A 23454-nucleotide genomic window follows, 5' to 3' on the forward strand; every position below is an offset into this window, starting at 1 on the left:
CTTTCACATTTTACTCAGAAACTATTTTTGTTGGGTTTTTATGAAGTAGAGCAACACAAAGCAGTCCCTAAAGATGAAACAAAATCATAAATGTTTAAAAAAAAAGGAAAAAAACAAGAGTGATTTTTTTGTATTAAGTCTCTTTTGCTCTTAATATCTTTAAATGAAATCCAGTGAATTCAATCCTTTTGTTTTTTTTTTGGAAATCATCTAAATAATAAAAAGTTGTCTTTTTTCTAATTTAATGTTATTATTAATATACATTTCGTCAATGCATCAGGAGTCCAGTCAGATGAGACAAAAATAGATCCGTTGGAGAAAATATTGCAACACATGATCATGACTGAAGCATAGTGGTGGTAGCATGAAGCTGTGGGAATGCTTTTAATCAGGAATGGAGGAGGTGCTTTGAGCAGACAGAATGGAGGGAGCTGAATACAGGCCTGTAGTGAGAGTTAATCTGTTAAAGGCCTCAGACTTGGGAGGGGGGGTGGAGGTTTTTGTTCTACCTCAATTTGACATGCATGCAAAAGTGAAGGAAAAGGTGCAACTTGTAAGGCTGATTTTGTGGCTCAGAAATAGATTGAAGCAGTAGTATTATCTGGTTTGTTAAGAAAAAACATTTATAAAATGGGATCATTTAAATACAAGTGCCTGAATTTTTTTGCACCATTTGTTTTAGAGAAAAACTGAATGCAAGAGATTTTTTGCGACTCACAAAGCAGTTTATTTAGCTGTATTCTAGAAATTTAAGGCTTGTAATCTTTTTCGTGATGTTAAAAGATAGGAAAAAAAAACTTAAATTACTAATTAAATGCACAAATACTTTTGCAACAGCAGTTTTGAATAAATTGGAGCCAAACTGAGAATGTAAGAGGTTTTTGATTTGTGACTCACAGAACAGAGTTTGTGTACTTTTACTCAACAAATTGAAGATGTGTAAATTTTCTTTTGTAACTGTAAATTACAATAAAAATCTATAATTACAAAAGGTCCATTTTATTTTCTCTACAACTTCAAATTCGGTCACAATGCATTAGAGGAAATGCAAATCTTTATGATTCAAAATGACTTTCATAGTGGAGTCACTTTCCAGCAATGACAACCCTGAGCCTAAACAGATACAACAGAATAGCTTAGAACAGGACCAAAAATAGGGACCAAAATTACTGAAAATATGTGTGAAAATGCAATTTAGCAAAACCTGTAGTGACAGATCCTAAACAACATGAAGGTGGAATTATAGAAAGGTGCCTTCTTTTAAAAAAAACGTCTCAGGGAAGATGCATACCATACGTTTACTTTATTCACGCCTTTGTTTTCAGTTATCTAAAATAAATATGTTTTTCAAATTTTTAAATGTGGTTCCTACTGTAAATTTGAAAGTCAATGCATAGGAAAAATATCCCAAGGCGCTGTAAGTGCTGGTATGGGTCTACATTTGGAAGCTATTTCTGTATGACTTTCATGATGTGCAGCCTGAGTGAAATCTGACCCCAGAGGTGCAGTGCTGAAGTCAGCCACTCAGGGAGAAACTGAAATCCTTCAGAACTGGAACAAGATTTTTCAAGAGCCACTAAGGTTACCATCATAGAAACATGTAAAATCTCTAACACACTCCTAATACTAAAATCTAAGGATTAGAGTTGTTCAAGAGAATACTCAGATTCCAGAGGAAATGTAAAACATTTTAATATGTTGGCTTTTTCTCACAGTGAAACAAACAGCACAGGTCATCTTGAACAGTATTGTTTTTGGCTGAATGAAATGTAAATCCAGAGACATTGTACCTTTTACAAAGCCTAATGTTGCCTGGGAGACCGCTTCATCAGGCCAGCATTTGGATTGTCGAGGATACGAGAAATATGTCAGCGCTGAGATGATACTAAACAAAAATGAATAAAAATCTCCAACGAAGCACACCAGGTGACAGTATTCAACAGGAGAGAGCATGGATTTAGTTTTTAATACAGACTGAGAAGCGTAAGAAATCAGAAATAATTCCATGCAAACAGGCACAAGGCATGAATCAAAATCTACAATGACAATAAAAAGACAATACTTGTGTTCAGGGTTTAGATCACATAGACAGTCTTTCCCACAGTTGTAACATTTTCCCATTAAAACACTTGATGTGACAGTCATGCATAAGAAATCAAAGGAACAAAAAGGTCAACAGTAAAAGAAAACCACCTGCACACCGACATGCAAGTCTGAGTAATTGCCCTCCTTTATCGGTCCATTAAAACGTAGAAAAATTAAAAGTAATATAGCAGCCACAGGCGGAAAGGGGAAGTAAAGTCACTCTGGATCACAACAGTTCATATAATACTTGAACATAACCAAATGTACAGTATTCTCAAGGAAAAAAGCTCCTGCAAAGTGCTTCAACTGTGTGCTTCATTACAAATTCAACAAACCTCGGTTGAACAAGCTAACAAGCTAAAGCTGTCTGGCATTGAAATTCTGCCCACATTCAAGTTTCTTAAAAAAAAAAAAACTGAACAAAACGCATATTTTCTGTAAAAAGATCATCACAGAAGGATGCATGTATAAAAATAAGGACCTAAAAACATACAGGCTCAAAATAAAGTGATCATACCTTTAAAATGGCATTTTAACATTGAAATGTTTAGAACCAACTAACTGGCATTCAGTCAAAAACACATCAGCCTTCAGTGATATTGTGGCAGAGGATACAGGTCATTTAAAAGCTACAATGAGCATGCAGTCACAGCTATAGTATTTTTTTTTAAGTCTTTCATACACCCACGAACTCTCACTCTCATTCACACACAAAAACTGGGATTAGTGGTTTAGGAGCTTTTTCAGCACATACTGCAGCGTGCATCTCTGTAGTCTGAGCTGCTACGCTTTCTTTATAATTATATAAATCTGTTTATATGCTCTTCTTCTTCTGCTGTCTGCACTCTCAAGAAAGTGACGGCGGTGGTGGGGTGGTTGGGATATCGTGTTACACCACGAAGCATTTCATCTTTACCTTCTGGTCACACTTGGCTTTGCAGATTGACTTCTGATGTCTATGCTTCTTACTGCCCGTCGACGCCATTTAAGGGTTTGTTTTTCCCTCTTCGTCGGAGCGTAGGGCTCTCGCCGTTTGCATCCGTGTCATCTGAAATATTAAGGAATTTGGACCAAAACATAATATTTTATTATTATTAATATAAAGTGGGTCTTATTATCTATATATTATCTTTTATAGGGTTTAAAAAGTCATCCCCAACTAGCTTTTGACTTTCAAGGTATAGGACAACTCCCCTGTTGCTTTGGCACCTGGAGTAAAGCAGATCAACACTTAAAAAAAAAAAGAAATCCCACAGTTATATCAAATACAAGCTGGAGTATTCCAACACAGTGGCTTTTAATGTGGGGAGACAGGGAGAAGGCCTCAGAATATAATTATATCTTAAAATATAAATTGTAATAATATATCACATCGACAAACCCTTGGGGTTTAAACCTGAGCTTTGAGGCTCTTTCTGCGTTTAATGAATAAAAATAAATAAATTGTTTGTGATTACACCCAGACCCAATTCAGCCAGAATTTTTATTTTTCTAGAGTCCCAAAAAAGTACAGAAAATTACCCTTTTCTAATATTCCAATCAGCAAATTATAATGTATTTCAAAAGTAAAGGTATGGTTTAACCAATAAAAGATGTGAGTTCAATAAGAATAATGCAAAAAAAAAAAAAAAAAAAATGCTTTAATTTATTTAGTATTTTTGTCCATTAGAAAATGGAACAAAAGTGGAAAAATTTCTATAAAATAAATGTTTTTTCCCCCATATTCAATTATTTCTTTCCCATATTTATTTAGACCTGGACATTGAGATGAGCAGGATAAGGTTAAACAACTGCTAGGGAACTCTAGATAAAACACTTGCCCAGACACTAGAGGTCAGTGCTTTGCAAAAAATCAGATGTGGTTAGACTCTGTACCTTTAAATTCCCCTGGCATGTGGTCAGGAGACTCTGTGTAATTACTATCCTCACACTCTGAGAGGCTCTGAGGGGAGAGCAGAGCAGAGACACATGACACACACATTCCTATGACAGAGCAAACATTATATGTAGCAGCCTGTAGCTGACCCTGTTCCATAAACAATAAGATAAACAATATATTTTTTAAGGGCAAATGTGATATTTTAAAAGGTAGCATCTAAAAAACCCTCTTACATAAAATACATTTAGTTTAAAAGACTTACTTCTCTAAAATTACAACCATATGTGGACGATGGTTCAGCAGAGCACTACAGCTTTATATTGACACCAGAAAAAGATACTGTGTAGAAATTATGACATTTGTATGTCTTAGAAAAGAAGTTAACAGGTCTCAGGAAAAAGTAGAAAATTATCAGGTCTCAGAAAAAAATCAGTTCTTAGGAAAAAAACTTATCAAATCGAGGAAAAAAGTTGTCAGGTCTCGAGAAATAAGTTGTAAGGTCTAAGGGAAAAAAAGTTATCATGTCGCAGGAAAATAAGTTGGCAGATCTCTGGAAATAAGCAGTTAGGTTTCTGGAAATAAGTTGTCAGGGCTGAAAAAAACAACAACCCAAAAATCTATTTGGTCTCAAAAAAAAATAATAATCAGGTCTCAGGAAATAGGTTGTCACATCTGAGGAAAAAGGTAATTGGGTCTCAGGAAAATAATCAGGATAAAAGTTATCATGATTCAGCAAATCAGGATCTCAGGCTAAAAGTTATCATGATTCAGCAAAAAAAGTTAGGAACAACCTAAAAACTTTTTTCTGAGAACTCGCTTTTTATTCAACCTGGTTTCTTTTTCTTCAACCTCCAAACTTAGTTGAGATATTTAATAGGTAAAGAGGATTTTCTCTCTCACACTAAAACAGTTTAGTTTGATAATTTTTTAGAAAAGGAAACAATTTGAACATTGGCTTCAAAGGAAGTAACAAACCTGGTTGGAGTAAAATACAGACTGAAGTATATCTTGATACTAGTTTTTGCCGATACTGGGCTGATTTCGGATATCAATTTTGGATGGAGGCATCCAACTGGTAATACTTACTGAGAAAATGCCACTAGTCCACCTCTTTGTGCATCTAGAGTATTAATGACAGAAATGGCTTTTTTTTTTTAACTAGAATTTTAGTTTTTTGGTTAAAAGCAGGACCATGGACACTATGATTTCACTAGGATTTCCCATAAGCACTTTTAAATCCTTGGATATAAAGTCTCCTACTCCTGACAAATCGTCAAAGAAAATCTTCGGGTTATTAAGTAAAGGCTTTGCTATGCCTTCTTTTGTTTGGTGTGACCATTTGTTATACATTGATGACCCAGTTAGTTGTCTATTACCTAGTGCCATAATCCTTCTTCAGTTTTACAGCTAAGTGTTTGATTTTTTTCATTTTATGCCCTCTTTTCTTTGAAACATTTCTCAGGCTATCTTGAACTAGGAGCGGCATAGGTATTTTATTATGATAAGACTGACATGACCTCACCTACGTTACATGTGTTATTATTCAAATTAATTAAAATAAGAGATGGAGACTATATGTAAATGCTTTATGTAAAAATATAGATTTAGGTTGGTCTGAATGACTGCTTATCTTAAACAGGAGAATACGTTATAGCAGAAACTTAAAAGAGAACACAGCTCTTGGTTTCATCTCACTGTGCCACACAACCTGCCTCTTAGTACATGAATAGAAAAACATTCTTGAAAACCGAAACAATAAACACACCTTTCCCCTTGGACCATATGTTTCTGCACACCACACCATCCCATACAGACAGAGGAATGTAATAAAAGCCTGGAACAGATAAAAACAGGCTGTCAATTGAATAGAACAGAGATCATCAACAATATTTATAATGGAAGTTATGATTTGAAAGAAAAGCTTTTGTCTTTCAAAACAGTAGTTGAAGGGAGGCACACTGATCTTACCAAACATAACAGCCAAAGGACCACATAGAGGATCTGAGTTTTTGAGAACAGGTCCTGTCCAAATTTAATACACACCAAGGCCTCCAGAAAGGCTATTGCCCTGAAAACAAGAGAGGAAAGGGAACAGAAATGAAACCTTTGGTCAACATGGAGTTTATTTATAGGAGCCACAAGGTCTAAGGTAAGCCTGTTTGTAAAACTTTTACAAACTCCTGTTTGTCAGATTTTTCTGAGGTTAAATAATATCACTTCCCATTATATCAGCAGTTTCTTAGTAGTTCTAGTTTGCATTTGATTAAAGCAACTTTTAAATATTAAAGTTAATTTTCATTCTGATGCCTAAATACCTCAATCAAGTGGGTTTTTACTCACCCAAAGACCCAGCACTGCGTTCCCACTCTCTTACACTGTGTGTCTGTGAGGTATGCGTAATACTGCCTGAAGCAAAAATAACACAAATACATAGGTATATTTTACTGACAAAACATCCTTTTTTCACCCCTCAGCTCAAAGAAAAAATGTCCCTGACAACTTACCTTACAGTCGGAGCTGTGATGATACCGACAAACAGGATTCGGCACCAGCTGAGAGCGTGGCTCGCAGGAAAGACAAAAATGTGTTTCAGGAAGAACGTGTTTAGTTCTGTTAACTGCGAGGAAAACACAGACAAAATAAAGAAATTAAAGCTCATTAAATAAACAACGGCCATCAGAACAGCCAAAGAAATGGTGGTTAAATCCTCTGACTCTTTTAGAGCTGAGTCTGAGATCTGAGAACATCCAAAAACAAATTCAGATGTACAGAATGTAGGAGATTGAATAAGACTTCTCCCCTAAAGGGGTCGGTTTGGATTATTGGAGAATAGGGGCTGTTCTACTGAATACCAAATTTGTCTATGATTAAAAGACATTTCTATTGTAACAAAACCTTTTATCCTCCGGCAAAAGAGGTAACATCCATTTTTGACATCTGAGTCAGCTTAAAAAAAAAAGCAACAATGAAAAATGACGACAGTCATCAAACTACTCGTTTTCTGAAAATGAAATGGAATAGAAAATCAGACTGAGGGATCATCTTCCTGTCCTCAGATTATTGTGACATAAAACCCAACAGTGATGCTTTTATCATCCAGACGCAAAGCCGAACGTTTAAAATGTTGATTCAAGATGTTTATTTTTTAAACATTAATTTATAGGAGCACCACTGGAAACCTAAAGACTTAAAAATGCTTTTGATACTCCAGGAGTCTGGCAATTACAGGTGCTGGTCATAAAATTAGAATATCATGAAAAAGTAGATTGATTTCAGTAATTCCATTTAAAAAGTGAAACTTGTATATTATATTCATACATTACATACAAACTCATATATTTCAGATGTTTATTTTGTTTAATTTTGATGATTACAAATGACAACAAATGAAAATCTCAAATTCATCATATCAGAAAATTAGAATATTGTGAAAAGGTTCAAAATTGATGGCCCCTGGTGCCACACTCTAATCAGCTAATTAACTCAAACCACCTGCAAAAGCCTTTAAATGGTCTTTCAGTCTAGTTCTATAGGCTACACAATCATGGGGAAGACTGCTGACTTGACAGTTGTCCAAAAGACGACCATCGACACCTTGCACAAGGAGGGCAAGACACAAAAGGTCATCGCTAAAGAGGCTGGCTGTTCACAGAGCTCAGTGTCCAAGCACATTAATAGAGAGGCGAAGGGAAGGAAAAGATGTGGTCGAAAAAAGTGTACAAGCAAGAGAGATAACCGCACCCTGGAGAGGATTGTGAAACAAAACCCATTCAAAAATGTGGGGGAGATTCACAAAGAGTGGACTGCAGCTGGAGTGAGTGCTTCAAGAACCACCACACACAGACGTATGAAAGACATGGGTTTCTGCTGTCGCATTCCTTGTGTCAAGCCACTCTTGAACCACAGACAGCGTCAGAAGCGTCTTGCCTGGGCTAAAGAGAAACAGGACTGGACTGCTGGTGAGTGGTCCAAAGTCATGTTCTCTGATGAAAGTAAATTTTGCATTTCCTTTGGAAATCAAGGTCCCAGAGTCTGGAGGAAAAGAAGAGAGGCACTTCATCCACGTTGCTTGAAGTCCAGTGTAAAGTTTCCACAGTCAGTGATGGTTTGGGGTGCCATGTCATCTGCTGGTGTTGGTCCATTGTGTTTTCTGAGGTCCAGGGTCAACGCAGCCACATACCAGGAAGTTTTAGAGCACTTCATGCTTCCTGCAGCTGACCAACTTTTTGGAGATGCAGATTTAATTTTCCAACAGGACTTGGCACCTGCACACAGTGCCAAAGCTACCAGTACCTGGTTGAAGGACCATGGTATCCCTGTTCTTAATTGGCCAGCAAACTCTCCTGACCTTAACCCCATAGAAAATCTATGGGGTATTGTGAAGAAGAAGATGCAATACACCAGACCCAACAATTCAGAAGAGCTAAAAGCCACTATTAGAGCAACCTGGGCTATCATAACACCTGAGCAGTGCCACAGACTGATCGACTCCATGCCACGCCGCATTGCTGCAGTAATACAGGCCAAAGGAGGCCCAACTAAATACTGAGTGCTGTACATGCTCATACTTTTCATGTTCATACTTTTCAGTTGGCCAACATTTCTATAAATCCTTTGTTTTTATTGGTCTTCAGTAATATTCTAATTTTCTGATATGATGAATTTGAGATTTTCATTTGTTGTCATTTGTAATCATCAAAATTAAACAAAATAAACATCTGAAATATATGAGTTTGTATGTAATGTATGAATATAATATACAAGTTTCACTTTTTAAATGGAATTACTGAAATCAATCTACTTTTTCATGATATTCTAATTTTATGACCAGCACCTGTATATGCATCACCTTCCAAAAAAAATTACCCCTATAGTGAAGCTGTGTTATTAGGAGACTTGTTGAACTTAAGATGCCCCTTCGGAGATTTTTTTTTTCTCCACCTCCCTTACTATTATACCCAGTTTGAACGGGTTTTCAAACTGGGTATAATAGCGAGTAGTAAACAACCAAAACACCAACACAGTCTTGTCTAGGTGTGAGCCACATTTTGTAGGTGTACAAAGGATTTATATAATCATGGTGTCAAAACCTTAAAAACTTCCACTGTACTACTGCTATATTTAAAGATTAGAGGAGGTTTCTTCTGAAAGGAGCTTTTGCAAGATGTGTAGATGGTATTGAAATGCTGCCGCTCCCCTATCTGTTGCTGCCCACTGCTCGACAGCTAGATGGATTATCATCATTATAATAAACAAACTGATTTTTTCAGTGGTCAAAAACCTTAATGAAACATTTAAATCTAAAAAACAACAATGAAGGTTTCCTCAATGGCACTGTTATACCCCATGAATTAATATGTTTTAATGTGGAAGGAGTACAAATAATTTTTACTTCTGTTGTGTAACAATTATGTTATGGTCAAATGGTTAAGAGGAATAAATTCATGGATTAAGAAAAGGTGAGCCAATGATTTTACTTAAATCTTCCCCCCCCCCCCCCCCCCCCCCACTTTCTGTACATGTTTATTTCCCTATTGAATAGATTTAATAAGATTACACATTATCATTACGGAAGGATCTGAATTTTTGGGAAGACTGAATTAAATAGAGCCCGTTACATCTGAATAAAGCAGAAGTGCGGATATTTGCTGAACAAAATGTACAGTAGTCAGTTTCCTTCTCCATCAAACAGAAATGTGAGCCTGTTCTCACATGATAAACTCTAACATCAATGCAGAACGCCCACGGCTGTGAAAAATGGCATATGATAGGGATTTTGTTGTAAGGGATACGTCATCTAAAAAAGCTACATAGATAAGGAAGGTATCCTCTGCCCCTGAAACTTTTTGTGAGATTAGATTTGATCCACAGTTGTTGAACGGCAAATTCAGCAAAAAAAATAAAACACATCTACTGAAAAGGATAAGAAAAAAACTGATAATTAACATCCGGTGATAAAAATAGACTTCACAGTCTGAATGCTTTAGTGGTAAACACTTAAAACATTTAGCAGCTATAGCTGCATACTCATGAACTCCATCCATTGTTTTCTCAACACCGCGCCTTAAAGGATTAGTAGTCATTGTGCAGACAGCAGGACACCTGTGTATTATATGGATCCACACGGCTTAGGATTTTGACAACAGGGAAGGCAATTAGATCAGCAGGGACTTAGCATGCAGAATACGCTGGATGATCCCTGAAGCATCAGCACCCAAGTCACCGCTGAGATGCCAAAACAGGATTTGCCCAGTGACCTACCTGCCAGATAATCATGAACAGGTAGACGCCCATCACTCGCTGCAGGGAGGACTTTGGATCAAGCCAGCGCACATAGGTCCAGCTTGCAGGAGTGAACTGCAGAACAGCTCGCTTGATCTTCCCTGTGGTGGTGTGGATGTCCCTGATTAAAGGAGGATAGAAGTGGGATTATAAAGACTTACTTATAGATTTCTAATAAAAATTATTCTAATGCCTTTAACAAAGTCAAACAGAATTAAAATTAGCCAGTAATAATTTAAATTCACTCCTTAATAACTTTCTGGGGTTATGTTTTAAAAAGACATCCGTTCAGTTTTGGTTTATTTATTTTTTCCACAAGGACAAATCTGGGGATTAGATTACATCCAAGTGTTATGAAACAGTGGAAATATAATACAGATACAACATTAATAACAATAAACAGAATTTCTCTTGACTAGGAAATCTGTTTCTGAATTTAATCATGTATTTTATAGATACCAATACATCAGATTGTTGTATTTGTATTTAAAGTTTTACATATAAGAATTGAAATCAAGATAATTTATAGAAGATGAGTTTATGCAAATAGATTGACCAGAATGCCCATTTCTGTCTAATTAAATGTAATTCTAATGTCAAGCATTCTATGTAAAGGCCATGTTTCTTTAAATATGTCTGCAACAAGATTACTTTCCATATCTCAATCACTAGTATCTAATTTTATAAAGGGAAAAATACTGCAAAATGCTTCAAGTAGAAAGGCTTTTCCTTATGGTTTTTTCCTCCATTTCATTCTTTAAAAATAAGAATAAAAAGCAACTTTTTAAAATCCTTTAATTTTTTTCCCTCTGCTGCTGACAAAGTTAATGGCTACTCTTACTGTTCTTCTACGATGGTTTATTGGAGAAATTAAGATTCAGCAATAATTAATACTCTGGAGCTCAACACTGATTGGTGCATCCCTCTCCAACACACCATTCAGTAAATTTCAGGGTGTAAACTCCTACTTAATACTGGCCCAGTGGTACGTCCTCATCTCTAAGAAGCGGCAGACGGTCATTCCCAGCCAGATTCCTCCTCCATTACACAGCAGGATGTCCAGAATCACTTGGTCCCACCAGCACTCCGCAAAGTTTGGCAACAGATGCATAAAGAATAGCTGTTAAAGACAGAACAGATAAACATAACTAATGAATAGACAAAAAGCAGTCTAAATTCTGCATTTAACATCTGATGGAAAACTGATGACGGGCTAAAATCTGACTGTTGTTCTGTTATATAAACACATTACATCACAAGCTTTGGGGACTTAGGCAGGCAGCCAGGAGGCTCAGAGCTGTTGGGTTTTTATTGTTTTTGGGTGTTTGTCTACCTCAGTTAGCTCCCAGGTAATACTAATGGTCCAGCACAGGCCATAGCTTCGAATGAGAAGGGCCTTCATCCCCCAGCCCCAGAAATGGCTGAAAGCAAAAATGTCAAAATGGCTGAGGATTCTCTCCCAGGTGATTACGTGGCAGTTCACTGCATACTCCTGCAGGCAGGACCACAGAGAGCCAGGTTAGCCATAATGAGGGCACAGCAGGTAATTACACAGAAACATCTTTTTCACCACAGTCCATCGTCACAAACCATGATGTCTGCCTCTCTCTTGGCATAGCGCAGGTTTGGATCCAGCCAGTACATGAGCTGCTTCACCTGCTGCCAGTTGAGGAAGATGATTAAAACCAGGAACAGAAAGTAGAGCACACTCAGACCTTAAAAGCAAAAGAACACAACGTTAAGCATGGAAAGTGTCCAAAAATAGACATAGAGGTACATTTGTGCTCAAATACAAACACTCACCAAACACTATTCGCCATATTGCTGGATGTGGCCTGGTGAAGGGACCTAAAACCAGATTTATTGAGAAAAAACAAAGACAAATATCCGATTAAGCCTAAAAGTACTGCTCTGACAATGAAGACATTTATGGGTTTTAAAGCAAGTCATGTCCTAACAATAGACACTGGAAATAACACCCCACTGGACTGTTCACACCTGTTCAAATTTAGCCTAGCGCTCGCTGTTCCTCTCCCATAGAGCCATGTTTATTCTCCTTTTAAGCTTTTTATTACTACTGCTATAGAAAAAAAGCAGTTATGAAACTGAATGACTCAGAACCAAACATATGTGGATGCACTGTAAGGACTCAAATGTTACTACTTTCACAGTATACATACCTAATTTGTCTGCAACATCAACACTAGTCAAATGCCTTGTAAGTGTTGCTATGCTCAAGCATAGAGATGCAGACTAATTCAGTCCAAACAACTACTTTTATCTTCTCTTTTTAAGTTCTGGAGATTGTGTAATAACACTAGGGATGAGAATTGGCATGGTGGGCGATACGATACGTGGGTCACAATACAATATTTTCACGATATTGCAATATCTCCATGTATTGCGATGTTTCACCCCCCTATCAAAATTAAATGTATAGATTAAAAAGCAAGTGCTATATATGTTCATCAGAAGATATCCATCATTTAGTTATTTTGGTATCCATGTTGAGTCAGTCCACATCTTCCACTGTGACTGTCTTATCTACAGATATAGCGCTGCGCTGCACAGCAAAAACGCTCCACAGCACTATCTGCCAGGGCGGCGGTGCAGAGGTAGCCCATTTTCCCTCATAGTTTTAGGTAAAAATGTTTTTTTTTTTTTTTATTGATAATAGATACTGAAAGATCAATATCATATCGGGCAGTCAAAAAAAAATCACAATATATCGCCAGAACGTTTTTTTTTCCAAAGCTCAAAATAATAAATGGACTCACACCAAAAAGTGGGATTTTACACAGCATCCTCTAAGCATCATAACAACTTCAAAGTGATTTGAACACATTTTTTCCCCGCCTTTAATGTCTGCAGGCCTAATCTGAACATTTCTAACCAGCAGCATAACCCAAGTCTTTAGAGTTTTTGTTGTTGTATTATCTAGCCATGCATCACTAGATCTACTTAGCTGCTGTTAATTCAGAGAAACCAAGCAAGTCAGATCTATGCAGATCAATCTTTGAATTTTTGGACCGAGATAAAAGACACTATTTTCAGAACATACTTTTAAATTCTTTCATAATTTACTAAAGAAAAAAAATAGCATTTTAATTTCTACCTCACAGCTGCAGTGTATAAAAAACCCAGCAAACCATCACTTTCAATCCAGGATAGGAACCAAAGAGTAACCCCCCATGCATTCATTTAGATTAAAAATAACCTTCTTATGTGCAATAAAACAAGGTTTTATTGTTTGAAGGGTATTCTTTAATAACATAACAAAGGTGTACTGTGACTAATGCTGGGCCATGTGGCCTTAAACTCTTATCATGAAATTTTTCTGGTACTATCATGATAACGATAGTACTGAGGAAAAAAAACACTCTTCAATAATTCCTTGAAGTCATTCTTAGGTAACTGTAGGGCTGTAAAGGCATGCCACCGCAATCAGAGCCCCACAAGCACCAACACGACTCTTGAAAAAATATACAAATTTTAAATAGGCTTTCTCAGAACACCAGTTACTTTAAGAAATGTGATTTATACCACAAAACACCCTGTAGGAAGTGCATTTAATCGTATTCTTCAAATGTGCTAATGCCCTAATGAAAAAAAAAAATGAAACAAGTATTTTAAAAAAAGGTAAAAAACAATTCAACCCATTTTTTTTTTTTATATCATCAGTAATTGTAATTGATTTTTTTTAGACGGTAAATCTAAATTATTAGCATGACTAGAAATGTATCACAATGCAGATAAACAATTTGATAACTGCCCTCCCCCAACTGTGACCTTTAACCCCTGACAGTGTCAATTAAAAAAAAACAACAACAAAAAACTGCCCAGAACTGGCAGCTTAAGCTTTTTAAAGATGGGTGATTGGCCAGGAAACAGCAATAGCTACTTCTCTTGTACCAAACCTGATTAATGTTTAAAGTCACACCCCTGTGAGAGCCTATCCCCCTCATTAAGATGCTTAAGACAGTTTAAAAATGTGGACTTTGTGATAATTTTATCTGCTTTTAATTCCTCCTTCCCATACATGGGGTGATGTTGCCACTGAGCCTGTTATTAATAATTAACCAATTAATCAGAGAGCTGTTTTAAAGCATCTTTACAGGCATGATAAATCAGCCAATGTTTAAACAATCCAACACATCAGGGCAAATTCGTTTTTTTACCCTCAAATACTAAGTTGGAGACCATTATTATTTATTTCTAATGGATTTATTAAGGATAGAGTGAAACAGAGCATTTTCCTACATTTGTATTTAAGCGAATTGTTTAATGCCAGTGAAGGTTCTGAGTGATCCAGGTCATAGTCGTTCCAAAAATGATAAAAATAAAAAAAAATCCACTGGACTTTGTTTCCAAGTTGGAAGATTTTTGCTTTCCATCGAGGAAGCTTTTTCAATTCAAAATGTCAGGAATAGCGTTGAGGTCGAGAACTACTGTATAAACCTTGAACTCAACGCTATTCCTGACATTTTGAATTAAAAAAGCTTCCTGGAGGGGAAGCTAAACGTCTCAAGCTTGGAAACCGAATCCAGTGGATTGTTTCTAATTGTTTAATATTACTGATAACATTTCACAGGGCCATAGCTGAATTTTTCATACAAACAGGAAGCACGCAATGTATTCCTTGTTGTTCTCAAATCAGGCAACATCTTTATTATAACAGCATTCTTAAGGGCTGTGCCTGAACATTTAAATGCAAAAACCTATGACTAGGGATGCACCGATCCGATATTTTTATCGGTATCGGTCCAGATATAAAGAAATAAAACTAGATCGTATCGGTGACAATTGACTTGATATAGGGACTGATCTATTTATTCTAGCTCTATGCTAGCCATCATACGGCAGTGCAACAACACAACACGGCCATATTGTTTATGATGGAGCGAGTGAAAGTATCTGCGGTGTGGAGGTTTTTCATGCTCTCAGCCTACTAGCCCAATGGCTACTAGCCTAATGGCAATATTTGTGGGAGAAATGTTCTAAGGGGTGGTGTTAAATCTTCAAACTATAACACCACCAACTTAATGAAACACCTCTTAAGAAATTTCAGAACAAGGAACATGCTGAGATTATCGGACTCGGCAAACAAAAAGGAAGCAGCGGGAAGCAGCTAACTTTGATGGAAGCAAAGGAATGAAGTGAAATTTTTCATGTAACAGTATACAGGCCAAACATATCACAGAGATGATACTTTATAATGACACTTCACCGTGGGCAGGCTTCAGCCATGTCCTGAGTTCCTCGTTTTTCCGCCACTTTGGTTCAAATTTGCATTTCCCCCCCATTCTCTAGCCTTTTCTCCGCCTCAAGCTTCTTTTCCGAAGCCATTTTAATGCCACAATTATGAAATTTAATGAATTTTAATGCCAATTAAGGCCTTAATTTAAAAAATAATAATTTAATGGCTTTTAATGATTTTTTAATGACCCGTGGAAACCCTGGGTTAAGATTGTGTGCACAGTTGTTAAATAAATGAGTCATAACATTTATATTTGGGTTGTTTCCCATTTTTTCTTCAAATCATAAGCACAGAAGAATGATCCCAGTTTTTTTTTTTTTTTTTTTTTCTTAACAATACAAAACCACTTTTTAGGTAATAAATCAGTGCTGTTATTGGTATCGGACGACATCAAACTTCACATATCGGCATTGTATCTGAGGTGAAAAAAGTGGATCGGTGCATCCCTACCTATGACCAGATTATTTATGGCATGACAATCACTTTCTTTATTGTAGAAAATTATTTCTAGTATTCCTTACTTTCTATCCTGCTAGGAAGAAACAGGATGCTGTGTTTTGTACTCACCATTGGGAAATGCCAAAACACTGATTACTAGGAAGAAAGAGATGACCAGAATGAGCCCCACCCAGAGATTATTGTCAGGATTTCCATCATCTCTGCAGACACATTGAAAAATCACAGTTATCAATGAGCAGTTAATAACTTCACCTTTACACTCGGCCGAGCTTGTTATGTAATTATAGTTTTTAATGCCTTTACAGTGGATCTGTGATGTTATTACATACATACATTATTCATATTAATCAATTATTCATTAAAAGGATCGCATGTTGCCACCAGTTTCCCTACTAACTGCTATTACAACGTTGTAGCTGAAAGCAAACAAACAGCTAGCAATGCTACTGGATTTTAGGTCAGGTTTAATAAGTATGGAGATTAAAAAGGTTTATCCGCCGTTTGTAAGAGTGAGAAAAGCTGACAGGGAGCCGAGCTTAGCGGAGCTTTCTCTGTCTCCGAGCATCACTGATGCTAAGCTAACGTTAGCATCGGGTCCCTCCTCACCTTGTAAACGCGAAGTACATCAAACTGAGCACCGTGCATGTCAGCAGGGTTATGGTGTGCGGCTTGTAGAAAAATTCGATGGTGATATCCTCCACCTGCTGCTCGTTAATCATTCGGAAATGCATCCTGTAGTTGACATCATCTTTGCTCAACGTATGGGATCCGCTATAGACGGACGCCATGGCAGGCAGGGCGCAGGGAAGACATCAGACACTGATCCAACCCTGGCCGCCGGATCATACGATGAAATAAATATATAAAGTTACATAACTAACTGTCTGCGTGCAGGCAGAATTTGATGAACTAAGAGAGGAGAGACTGCTCTTTAGAAAATGCGTAGTTTAGATTTTGATTGGTTTACCAGGAAGATTCACAAAGCGGAAGAGTTTAGCGGAATCAGAGGCACAGAAAGAGAGAGAGCAGGGATGGGAATTGGGATTCTCAAATGAGATCTGGTTCATTTGACTCGGTTCATCATTAAGAACCGGATCTTTCGACTCCTTTTACCTCTACTTCATTCATGTATGTGGATCAATAACACAATTAATTAATTCATCGATTATTTCAAGAAAGAAAGTCATGAAGACTCATTACACACAAAAAAACACCAAAGGCAAAATATTTTACGGGCTACAAAAGCATGGAAAGACTGCTGGCTTGTGGAAATAGTAAAAAAAGCATGACATTAAAAAAAAAACTAGGCAGTCTTTATAAAATAATTTCATTTGAAAATTAAATAGAAAGAAAAATGTGAGTTCTATAATTTCCGGATGTGAGCCAGCACAGTAAAGTGGCTCAGTAATAGTAGGCACATTACTACATGTGTGTCTTAGTTAAATGCATTTACAGCATGATTAATGGCTGTTACAATCAAATAAAGCCAATCTTTCAAGTTTTCTGGAGAAATATTAAACAAAATGAGTTAGAAATTTTAATTTAAAATACTTTTTGAGATTGTAAAGACATTGTGGGTTAAATCTATAAAATTGAATCTATCAATTGTTCATCCTTTTTTTTTTTAATGCTCAAAATCTACAAGCTCTCACAAATTACAACACATTGGTAATATGAACTGGATTGAAAAGCTTTAACAGTTTTTATAAATATAATTTCCTGGGATACCAACAATGGCTTCCAGGGAATCGTGAAACCAGCTTAAGTTGTTTTGTGTTTGTCTCCCTCTCGTGGCCATTTATGGCATTAGGCTTCAGGGATCTATTCAACTCAAGAGAAGCGTCACCCAAGTTATTTAATTCATTTTATAGCGCCATTTCACAACACCTGTCCTCTCAAGGTAGTTTACAGAGACAATACTGTCAGATTGTTTAGGAAAACCAGTTGATTGCATCTGACCATTGACTTGCAAGACATGCTCCTCCCTGATGAGCTTGTATCTGCAGAGGCCGACTGGGGTTCCAGGAGATAGAAGCAGACATACAGTAGAAAAAGAAACAGATTTACAAAAGGTAGCTGCACAGCTCAACAGGTGGCCCCGTCCAGGAAAGACACCGTCTGCAGACTACTTCAAAGCTAGTTCTCATGTCACATGATGGAAGAGAGCACATAGTTAGTCACAGTAAAAGAAACAGGACTACATTGAAAAACAGGCCAAGCTCCAACATCTATAAACAGAAATGTTGATGGCAGCAAACATTTAACATTTCATTCCAGGATGGAGTCACAGTGTTATTTATTGTTCCAATTTTTTTGCCTGTTTTATCATCTTGCATAAAGCAAAGCAATACCTTGTAACTGATTGCATTGATATAGCAAGTGAAAAAACTGCTAAAAGTTGCATTATATGGTTCAGCCTTTTTAACAATGCAAGAGCAGAATTTAAAATAAATTTCGGGTTATATAAGCATATATAAGATCTGTTTTCAATTTAACAAATGCCAGAATTTGATGTTAAGTATCAATTAGTTAAAATGTGCATATTAGGTCAAATGTTGCATTTCATGTAAATGCAACTTTTGACCAAAAATACATTAATTAAAAATATTAACCAACTATCTACAATTTACATTAACTAGAAACATTAACACATCATTTACTAAAACATAAGTAAAGAGTAGTGACAAAATTTTGCTTTTATTTTTGTTAAAGTAGCAAAAGGTATATCTGAATTCTCAGTTCATACCTATACTTTTAAAACACATTCTGATAAATATAAAACATGAAGCATTTGTCTACATATTTTGTCCTTTTTTGGAAGAGGAGCAAGAAGTTCCTTTTTTGCTTATAAGGTTGAAAAATATTAAGGAACTGCAAACTTGTTGCCTATATTCATCAGCTGAGCAAAGCCTTTTATAATGTAATGCTGCCGCGAGCAGCCTTACTGATAAAAAAAAAAGGAACTGGTCAGAAACAGTATGCTATCTATACTGCAGCTGTAATATATTGCCCACACAGACCATGAGAAAAACAAGCAGGGTGAACATAGCATTATGGGTAGAACTTTACAAATTCTTCGGAATGGGAGAATTGAGATAAAAGGAATCATAATGAGGAAAAGTGTCCACTATGTCCTCCAGCAGCCTAAACATATAGCAGCATAAATACAGAAAATAGCTGAGGTATTAAAAAAGGTAGAGCCAAGGAGAAAAGTCATTCTATACTAAATTCTTAACTGCAGTATCGGGTGTTCACTCTAGCTACTGCCTGCTACTTCTCCATTCATGCAGCAACTAAGCAAATATTTGTTTTTAACTATAAGCTTAATCAAAAATGTATGTCTTTACCCTAAACTTAAAGGTAAACAAGATGTTTGCCTCAGAGACGAGAACTGGTAGTTAATTCCACAGGAGAGGAGCCTGATAACTAAAAGATCTGCCTCCTATTCTACTTTAAGAAATTCTAGAAACTACTAGTAAACCTGCAGATTTAAAGCAAAGTGCTCTGTTAGCTACATAAGGTACAAGTAGATCTCTGATACAAGACAGAGTTTGGTTATTTAGGACTTTATGTGTGAGAAGGAGGAACATTCATTTTCTAATTATCTATAAATTAAAGTTGGGTCTAAAATTTCAGAGTAATTATTATTTAAGATATCTCCTCAGAACTTGAATCTGTTAAAACAATGGAACATTGTGCATTGTTAAAAGAAAAAAAGAAAATAAACATCAAAGTTCATTATTCATTTTCCAATTTCTTGCCTGATTTATTATCATGTATAAAGCAAAGCAGTACCTTGTAAGTGCATTGCATTACTATAGCAGTTGAAAATAAAACTGGTAAAAGCTTCATTATATGGTTCAGCCATCTTTCTTAAAGCCGCAAGAGAAGAGTAAAAATTTGGTTTTACCAAAAAAAAATATATCTGCTTATATAAGCAAAAGTAATATCTCTTTTCAATTTAACAAACCAGAAACTGATGTTAATTATCAATAAGACACAATTTGCATATATAATCAAATTGCGCATTTAGATGAAATATTTCCATGCTATTTGTGTTCTTCTTTGTATTCCATAAAGAAAATACACTCAAAAATTATACAGTATACATTAAGAATCTTTTATCATTCTTCCTTTACAAAGAAAAAAATGATAACATCAAAAAGAGTAAAAATGCTTTTTTTTCTGCTGTTACAATTGCAAAACTTATATGTGTATTCTCAGTTCATACCTATAAAACACAATATAATTCATATCCAAACTGAAGCATTTTTCCACATATTTTGAAGAAGAGCAATGGGTTTCTTTTGTTTTAAAGGTTGAAATAAATGTTAAGGAACTGTAAAGTTGTTGCCTATATACATTAGTTAAACAACACCTTTTCTAATGTAATGCTACCATGAGCAGCTGAACTGATAAACAAAAAGGAACTGTCAGAAACAGTATGCATCTATACGCTGCTGCCACTCTGTTAAACTTTAGTCTAGAAAACAGACACATTCACAGGAGTGGATCATTTCTGGTTGTGTTCTGTCTTTATCATTCAGTCTTCCTGCTTCAGCATTATGGTGGGCTGCAGGGTTAAAAAAATAAAAATTAATGATTGCAAAGGTTCTTCTGTATATTTAGCAGATTTTTAAAAAGAAAATAACAAACCAAGGTGTTGTAATGTTCTCTGCATACAGCTTTACTCAACCAGTAGATCAAGAAGAGCGCCATCGCACATTGAAAGAACAGCAGAGTCATGATTAGACCAATGATCCCATGACAAAACTGCTTCTATTATTAAAGAAAATGCACAGATACTTAGAATCCTGCCTAGCAAAATGTGACTGAACACAAGATGGTGATTTTGTACTGTATTTCACCTGCTGCAGCTGATGAAAAGGAAAATCACAATATCTAATCTCGAAGGCAGAGAGAACAAAAGCCACCAGTGACCAGAAGAAGCTGATGATGTTCAGAGAGAAGGACAGCTTGGTCTGTAAATAGGAGAAAGATGAATTAACGTGTAGATATATCTAATATATGATTCAACACCAGCTGAAAAACTTCGGCTTATTAGAATAAGTCAAATTCAAGTAAAGTCAAGTCAAAAATTATTTTTCAGCCAGCTGAAGCTAGGCTGGTAATTAGTCTTTGAAGTCTAAGTTTTTTTGTTTGTTTGTTTTATCTTAAATTTTCAGACTTACCACATGCATGTTAGGATATTTCCCAGCAGCAAAGGACAGCATTCCAGAAATCAAAAACTAACAAAATAATACAGTAAATTAATTGGATGAAACTAAAACCAAGTAAAATAAAGAAGAATGGCAAAATCTGTCACCATCTTAACGATTCTTACAAGAACACTTGGAACACTGAAGGCAATTAAGAAGTTATCTTGGGAAATCAATCCAAGAGTGAGGAGAAACACACCAGCAATGGCTTGTGCTGCCTAATAAAAAAAAAAAAAAAAAAAAAAAAAAAAAAAACAGATATATAAGAGAGAATACAGCATCATCAGTAAATTTATGAGATTAAAGTGCTTGCCTTCAATTGAATCTACAGCGTAAGGCTGTGAAACTCACCCCCAGCGGCCTCGGCTTTCCTCTAACAGCAAACACCTTGAAGTTATCCCTGAACACGCAGTGGAAGTTCTCTGGCATCAGTTGACCCTCCTGAATTTTCCTCAGGCTGGCGATGGGGATGGTGATGATCATCGATTCATCACAAACAAATGTCTTCCTCATTCTCCTGTAAAGCCTTAAGTTATGAATGCAGCTCATATCTGATGGTGATCAGTTCTAAATGTTTTCCTGGATGTCATCTTTACCTTTCTGTCATTTCTTCGCTCACTTCAGGCTTGAAATCTGCAGCTTTGTCTCATTAGTCTGACGAGGAAATGACCTTGAAAGCCAATTCTCTTCTCTTGTTGACTCTCCACCTCTCTACCTTCATACTACACCCCCACCAGCTCTCAAAACCACTTAAAGGTTTGCATGCAAACAGCTTCAGACAAATATTCCAATTTTTAACATTTGGACCTATCTATGTAGTGTTAGTTTAATATTATGAAGAATGCATTTATTAGATAAGGAAAACATATCAAGATTATAGAAAAAGTACAGTTTCACCAAACCGAGCATTTTTTTCAGATGAGTGCGAGAAAGATAGTGGGCAATGATCTCATGTGTGAGGGTTTTTAGGAAGTAGAAATCATTACAGTCGTGTGAGGCCCTAGTTTGAGACAGGGAGCGAAATAAATACTCCTCAACTGGTAAGAATTTGTTTTTTTCTAGATTTTTTTAATTCAAAAGCAAAGAGATTTCTTTGACAATTTAAAGCCAGAAGCAAAATGATTTGATGAGCTTTAGTATGTAACTTAGATACTTATTTGTACAGTGTTCTGCTTGTTAGATTATAAATCTATGATGCAAATGTATTTTTTAATCAAAGATTGTTAAAATGTTGTTAATTCCTTGATTAGTTCAATAAGGTCAACTCACGAAGATTCATTACTAACATGCCTAAATAATACATGCCAAAACTCGTTAATGGGCTAGAACAGCATGGAAAAGGCTACTGGCTTGTGGCTTACTATTTGCAATGACGGCAAGCCACAAAATGAAAATAGAAAATAAGCTTGATCTTTAAAAGCCTACCTTATCAAAGAATATAAATTAAAAATTAAATAGAAAGAAAAATATGAGTGTAATGATCTTTGGTTGTGAGTCAGCACATTAAGATGGCTTAGTAACGGCTGGCACAACACTACAGGTATGTCTTCAGTTGGATGCATTTAAAGCACAATAAACGGATTTAAAAATCACTGGAGAAATTTTGAACAAAATGAGTGAGGGAGATATAATTGAAATACTTTTGAGATAATGAAGAAGATGTTGGTTAAATTTCATAAAATCAAACTCGATCAATTGTTCAATCCTTTTTATTACTCAGTATGTAAAAATTCTCACAAATTACTACCCATTGGGAAAAAGAACTAGATTGAAAATCTTTGACAGTTTATAAATACTATTTCCTGGCATACCAACAATGGTGGAACTAGCGTAAGTTGTTTTTTGTTTGTCTCTCTCTTGTGGTCATTTATGGCTGTGCATCAGGCTTCAAGAAGCTGTTCAACTCAAGAGAAGGGTTACTCAAGATATTTAATTCAATCTAATTCAATTCAGGTTATTCATGTAGTGCCAATTCACAGCATGCTATTTGAAGACACTTAACAGAGACAGTACTGTCAGACTGGTTAAACGTTTCCGTCATGGAAAACCAGTTAATTGCCTTAAGTTAATGACCAGTGAGACACGCTCCTCCTGGATGAGATTGTAGAAATGGTTTTTCTTTGCATTTTGCCATTGGCTCTTCAGAAATCCCTCACACCAAGCATGCATGCAGCGACAGTTCGGGAGGAAAACTCCCTTTTAACAGGAGGAAGCCTCTAGCATTACCAGGCTGTGTGAGCGGGCTTCTGCTGAGACTGACCAAGGTTCAGGGA

At 36.2% G+C, this 23454-nt stretch overlaps 1 protein-coding gene and 1 long non-coding RNA gene across 2 annotated transcripts; both read right to left on the bottom strand.

Moving 5' to 3' along the window:
• Positions 1 to 1667: 1667 nt before the first annotated feature.
• ptdss1a (phosphatidylserine synthase 1a) lies at positions 1668 to 17000 on the bottom strand. The gene is made up of 13 exons (XM_038269527.1): positions 16569 to 17000; positions 16071 to 16162; positions 12050 to 12094; positions 11837 to 11961; positions 11580 to 11738; positions 11215 to 11366; positions 10226 to 10367; positions 6469 to 6581; positions 6305 to 6370; positions 5933 to 6032; positions 5730 to 5798; positions 3961 to 4027; positions 1668 to 3133 (listed from the first exon to the last, which is right to left on the bottom strand). The coding sequence occupies exons 1-13, from the start codon at positions 16748 to 16750 to the stop codon at positions 3051 to 3053; spliced, it is 1395 nt and encodes a 464-aa protein (XP_038125455.1). The 5' UTR covers positions 16751 to 17000; the 3' UTR covers positions 1668 to 3050.
• Positions 17001 to 19703: 2703 nt separating this feature from the next.
• On the bottom strand, positions 19704 to 20762 carry LOC119772874. Its single transcript, XR_005279314.1, has 2 exons — positions 20619 to 20762; positions 19704 to 20535 (listed from the first exon to the last, which is right to left on the bottom strand). It is a non-coding gene; the product is annotated as an uncharacterized LOC119772874 (long non-coding RNA).
• Between the last annotated feature and the right edge of the window lie 2692 nt (positions 20763 to 23454).

Source organism: Cyprinodon tularosa, unplaced genomic scaffold, assembly GCF_016077235.1.
Source record: "Cyprinodon tularosa strain WSP-4 unplaced genomic scaffold, ASM1607723v1 ctg73, whole genome shotgun sequence".
NCBI lineage: Eukaryota > Metazoa > Chordata > Actinopteri > Cyprinodontiformes > Cyprinodontidae > Cyprinodon > Cyprinodon tularosa.

Bases quoted from the DNA above. Each gene is read 5' to 3' on its own strand.
- ptdss1a (XM_038269527.1), bottom strand. From the start codon at position 16,750: ATGGCGTCCGTCTATAGCGGATCCCATACGTTGAGCAAAGATGATGTC. The intron at 12,095-16,070 runs GTGAGTACAAAA...ATCTGGTTTTAG, and splicing joins TGTTTTGGCATTTCCCAATG to GTCCCTTCACCAGGCCACAT. The intron at 10,368-11,214 runs GTAGGAGTTTAC...TCCTTTAATCAG, and splicing joins TACCACTGGGCCAGTATTAA to GGACATCCACACCACCACAG.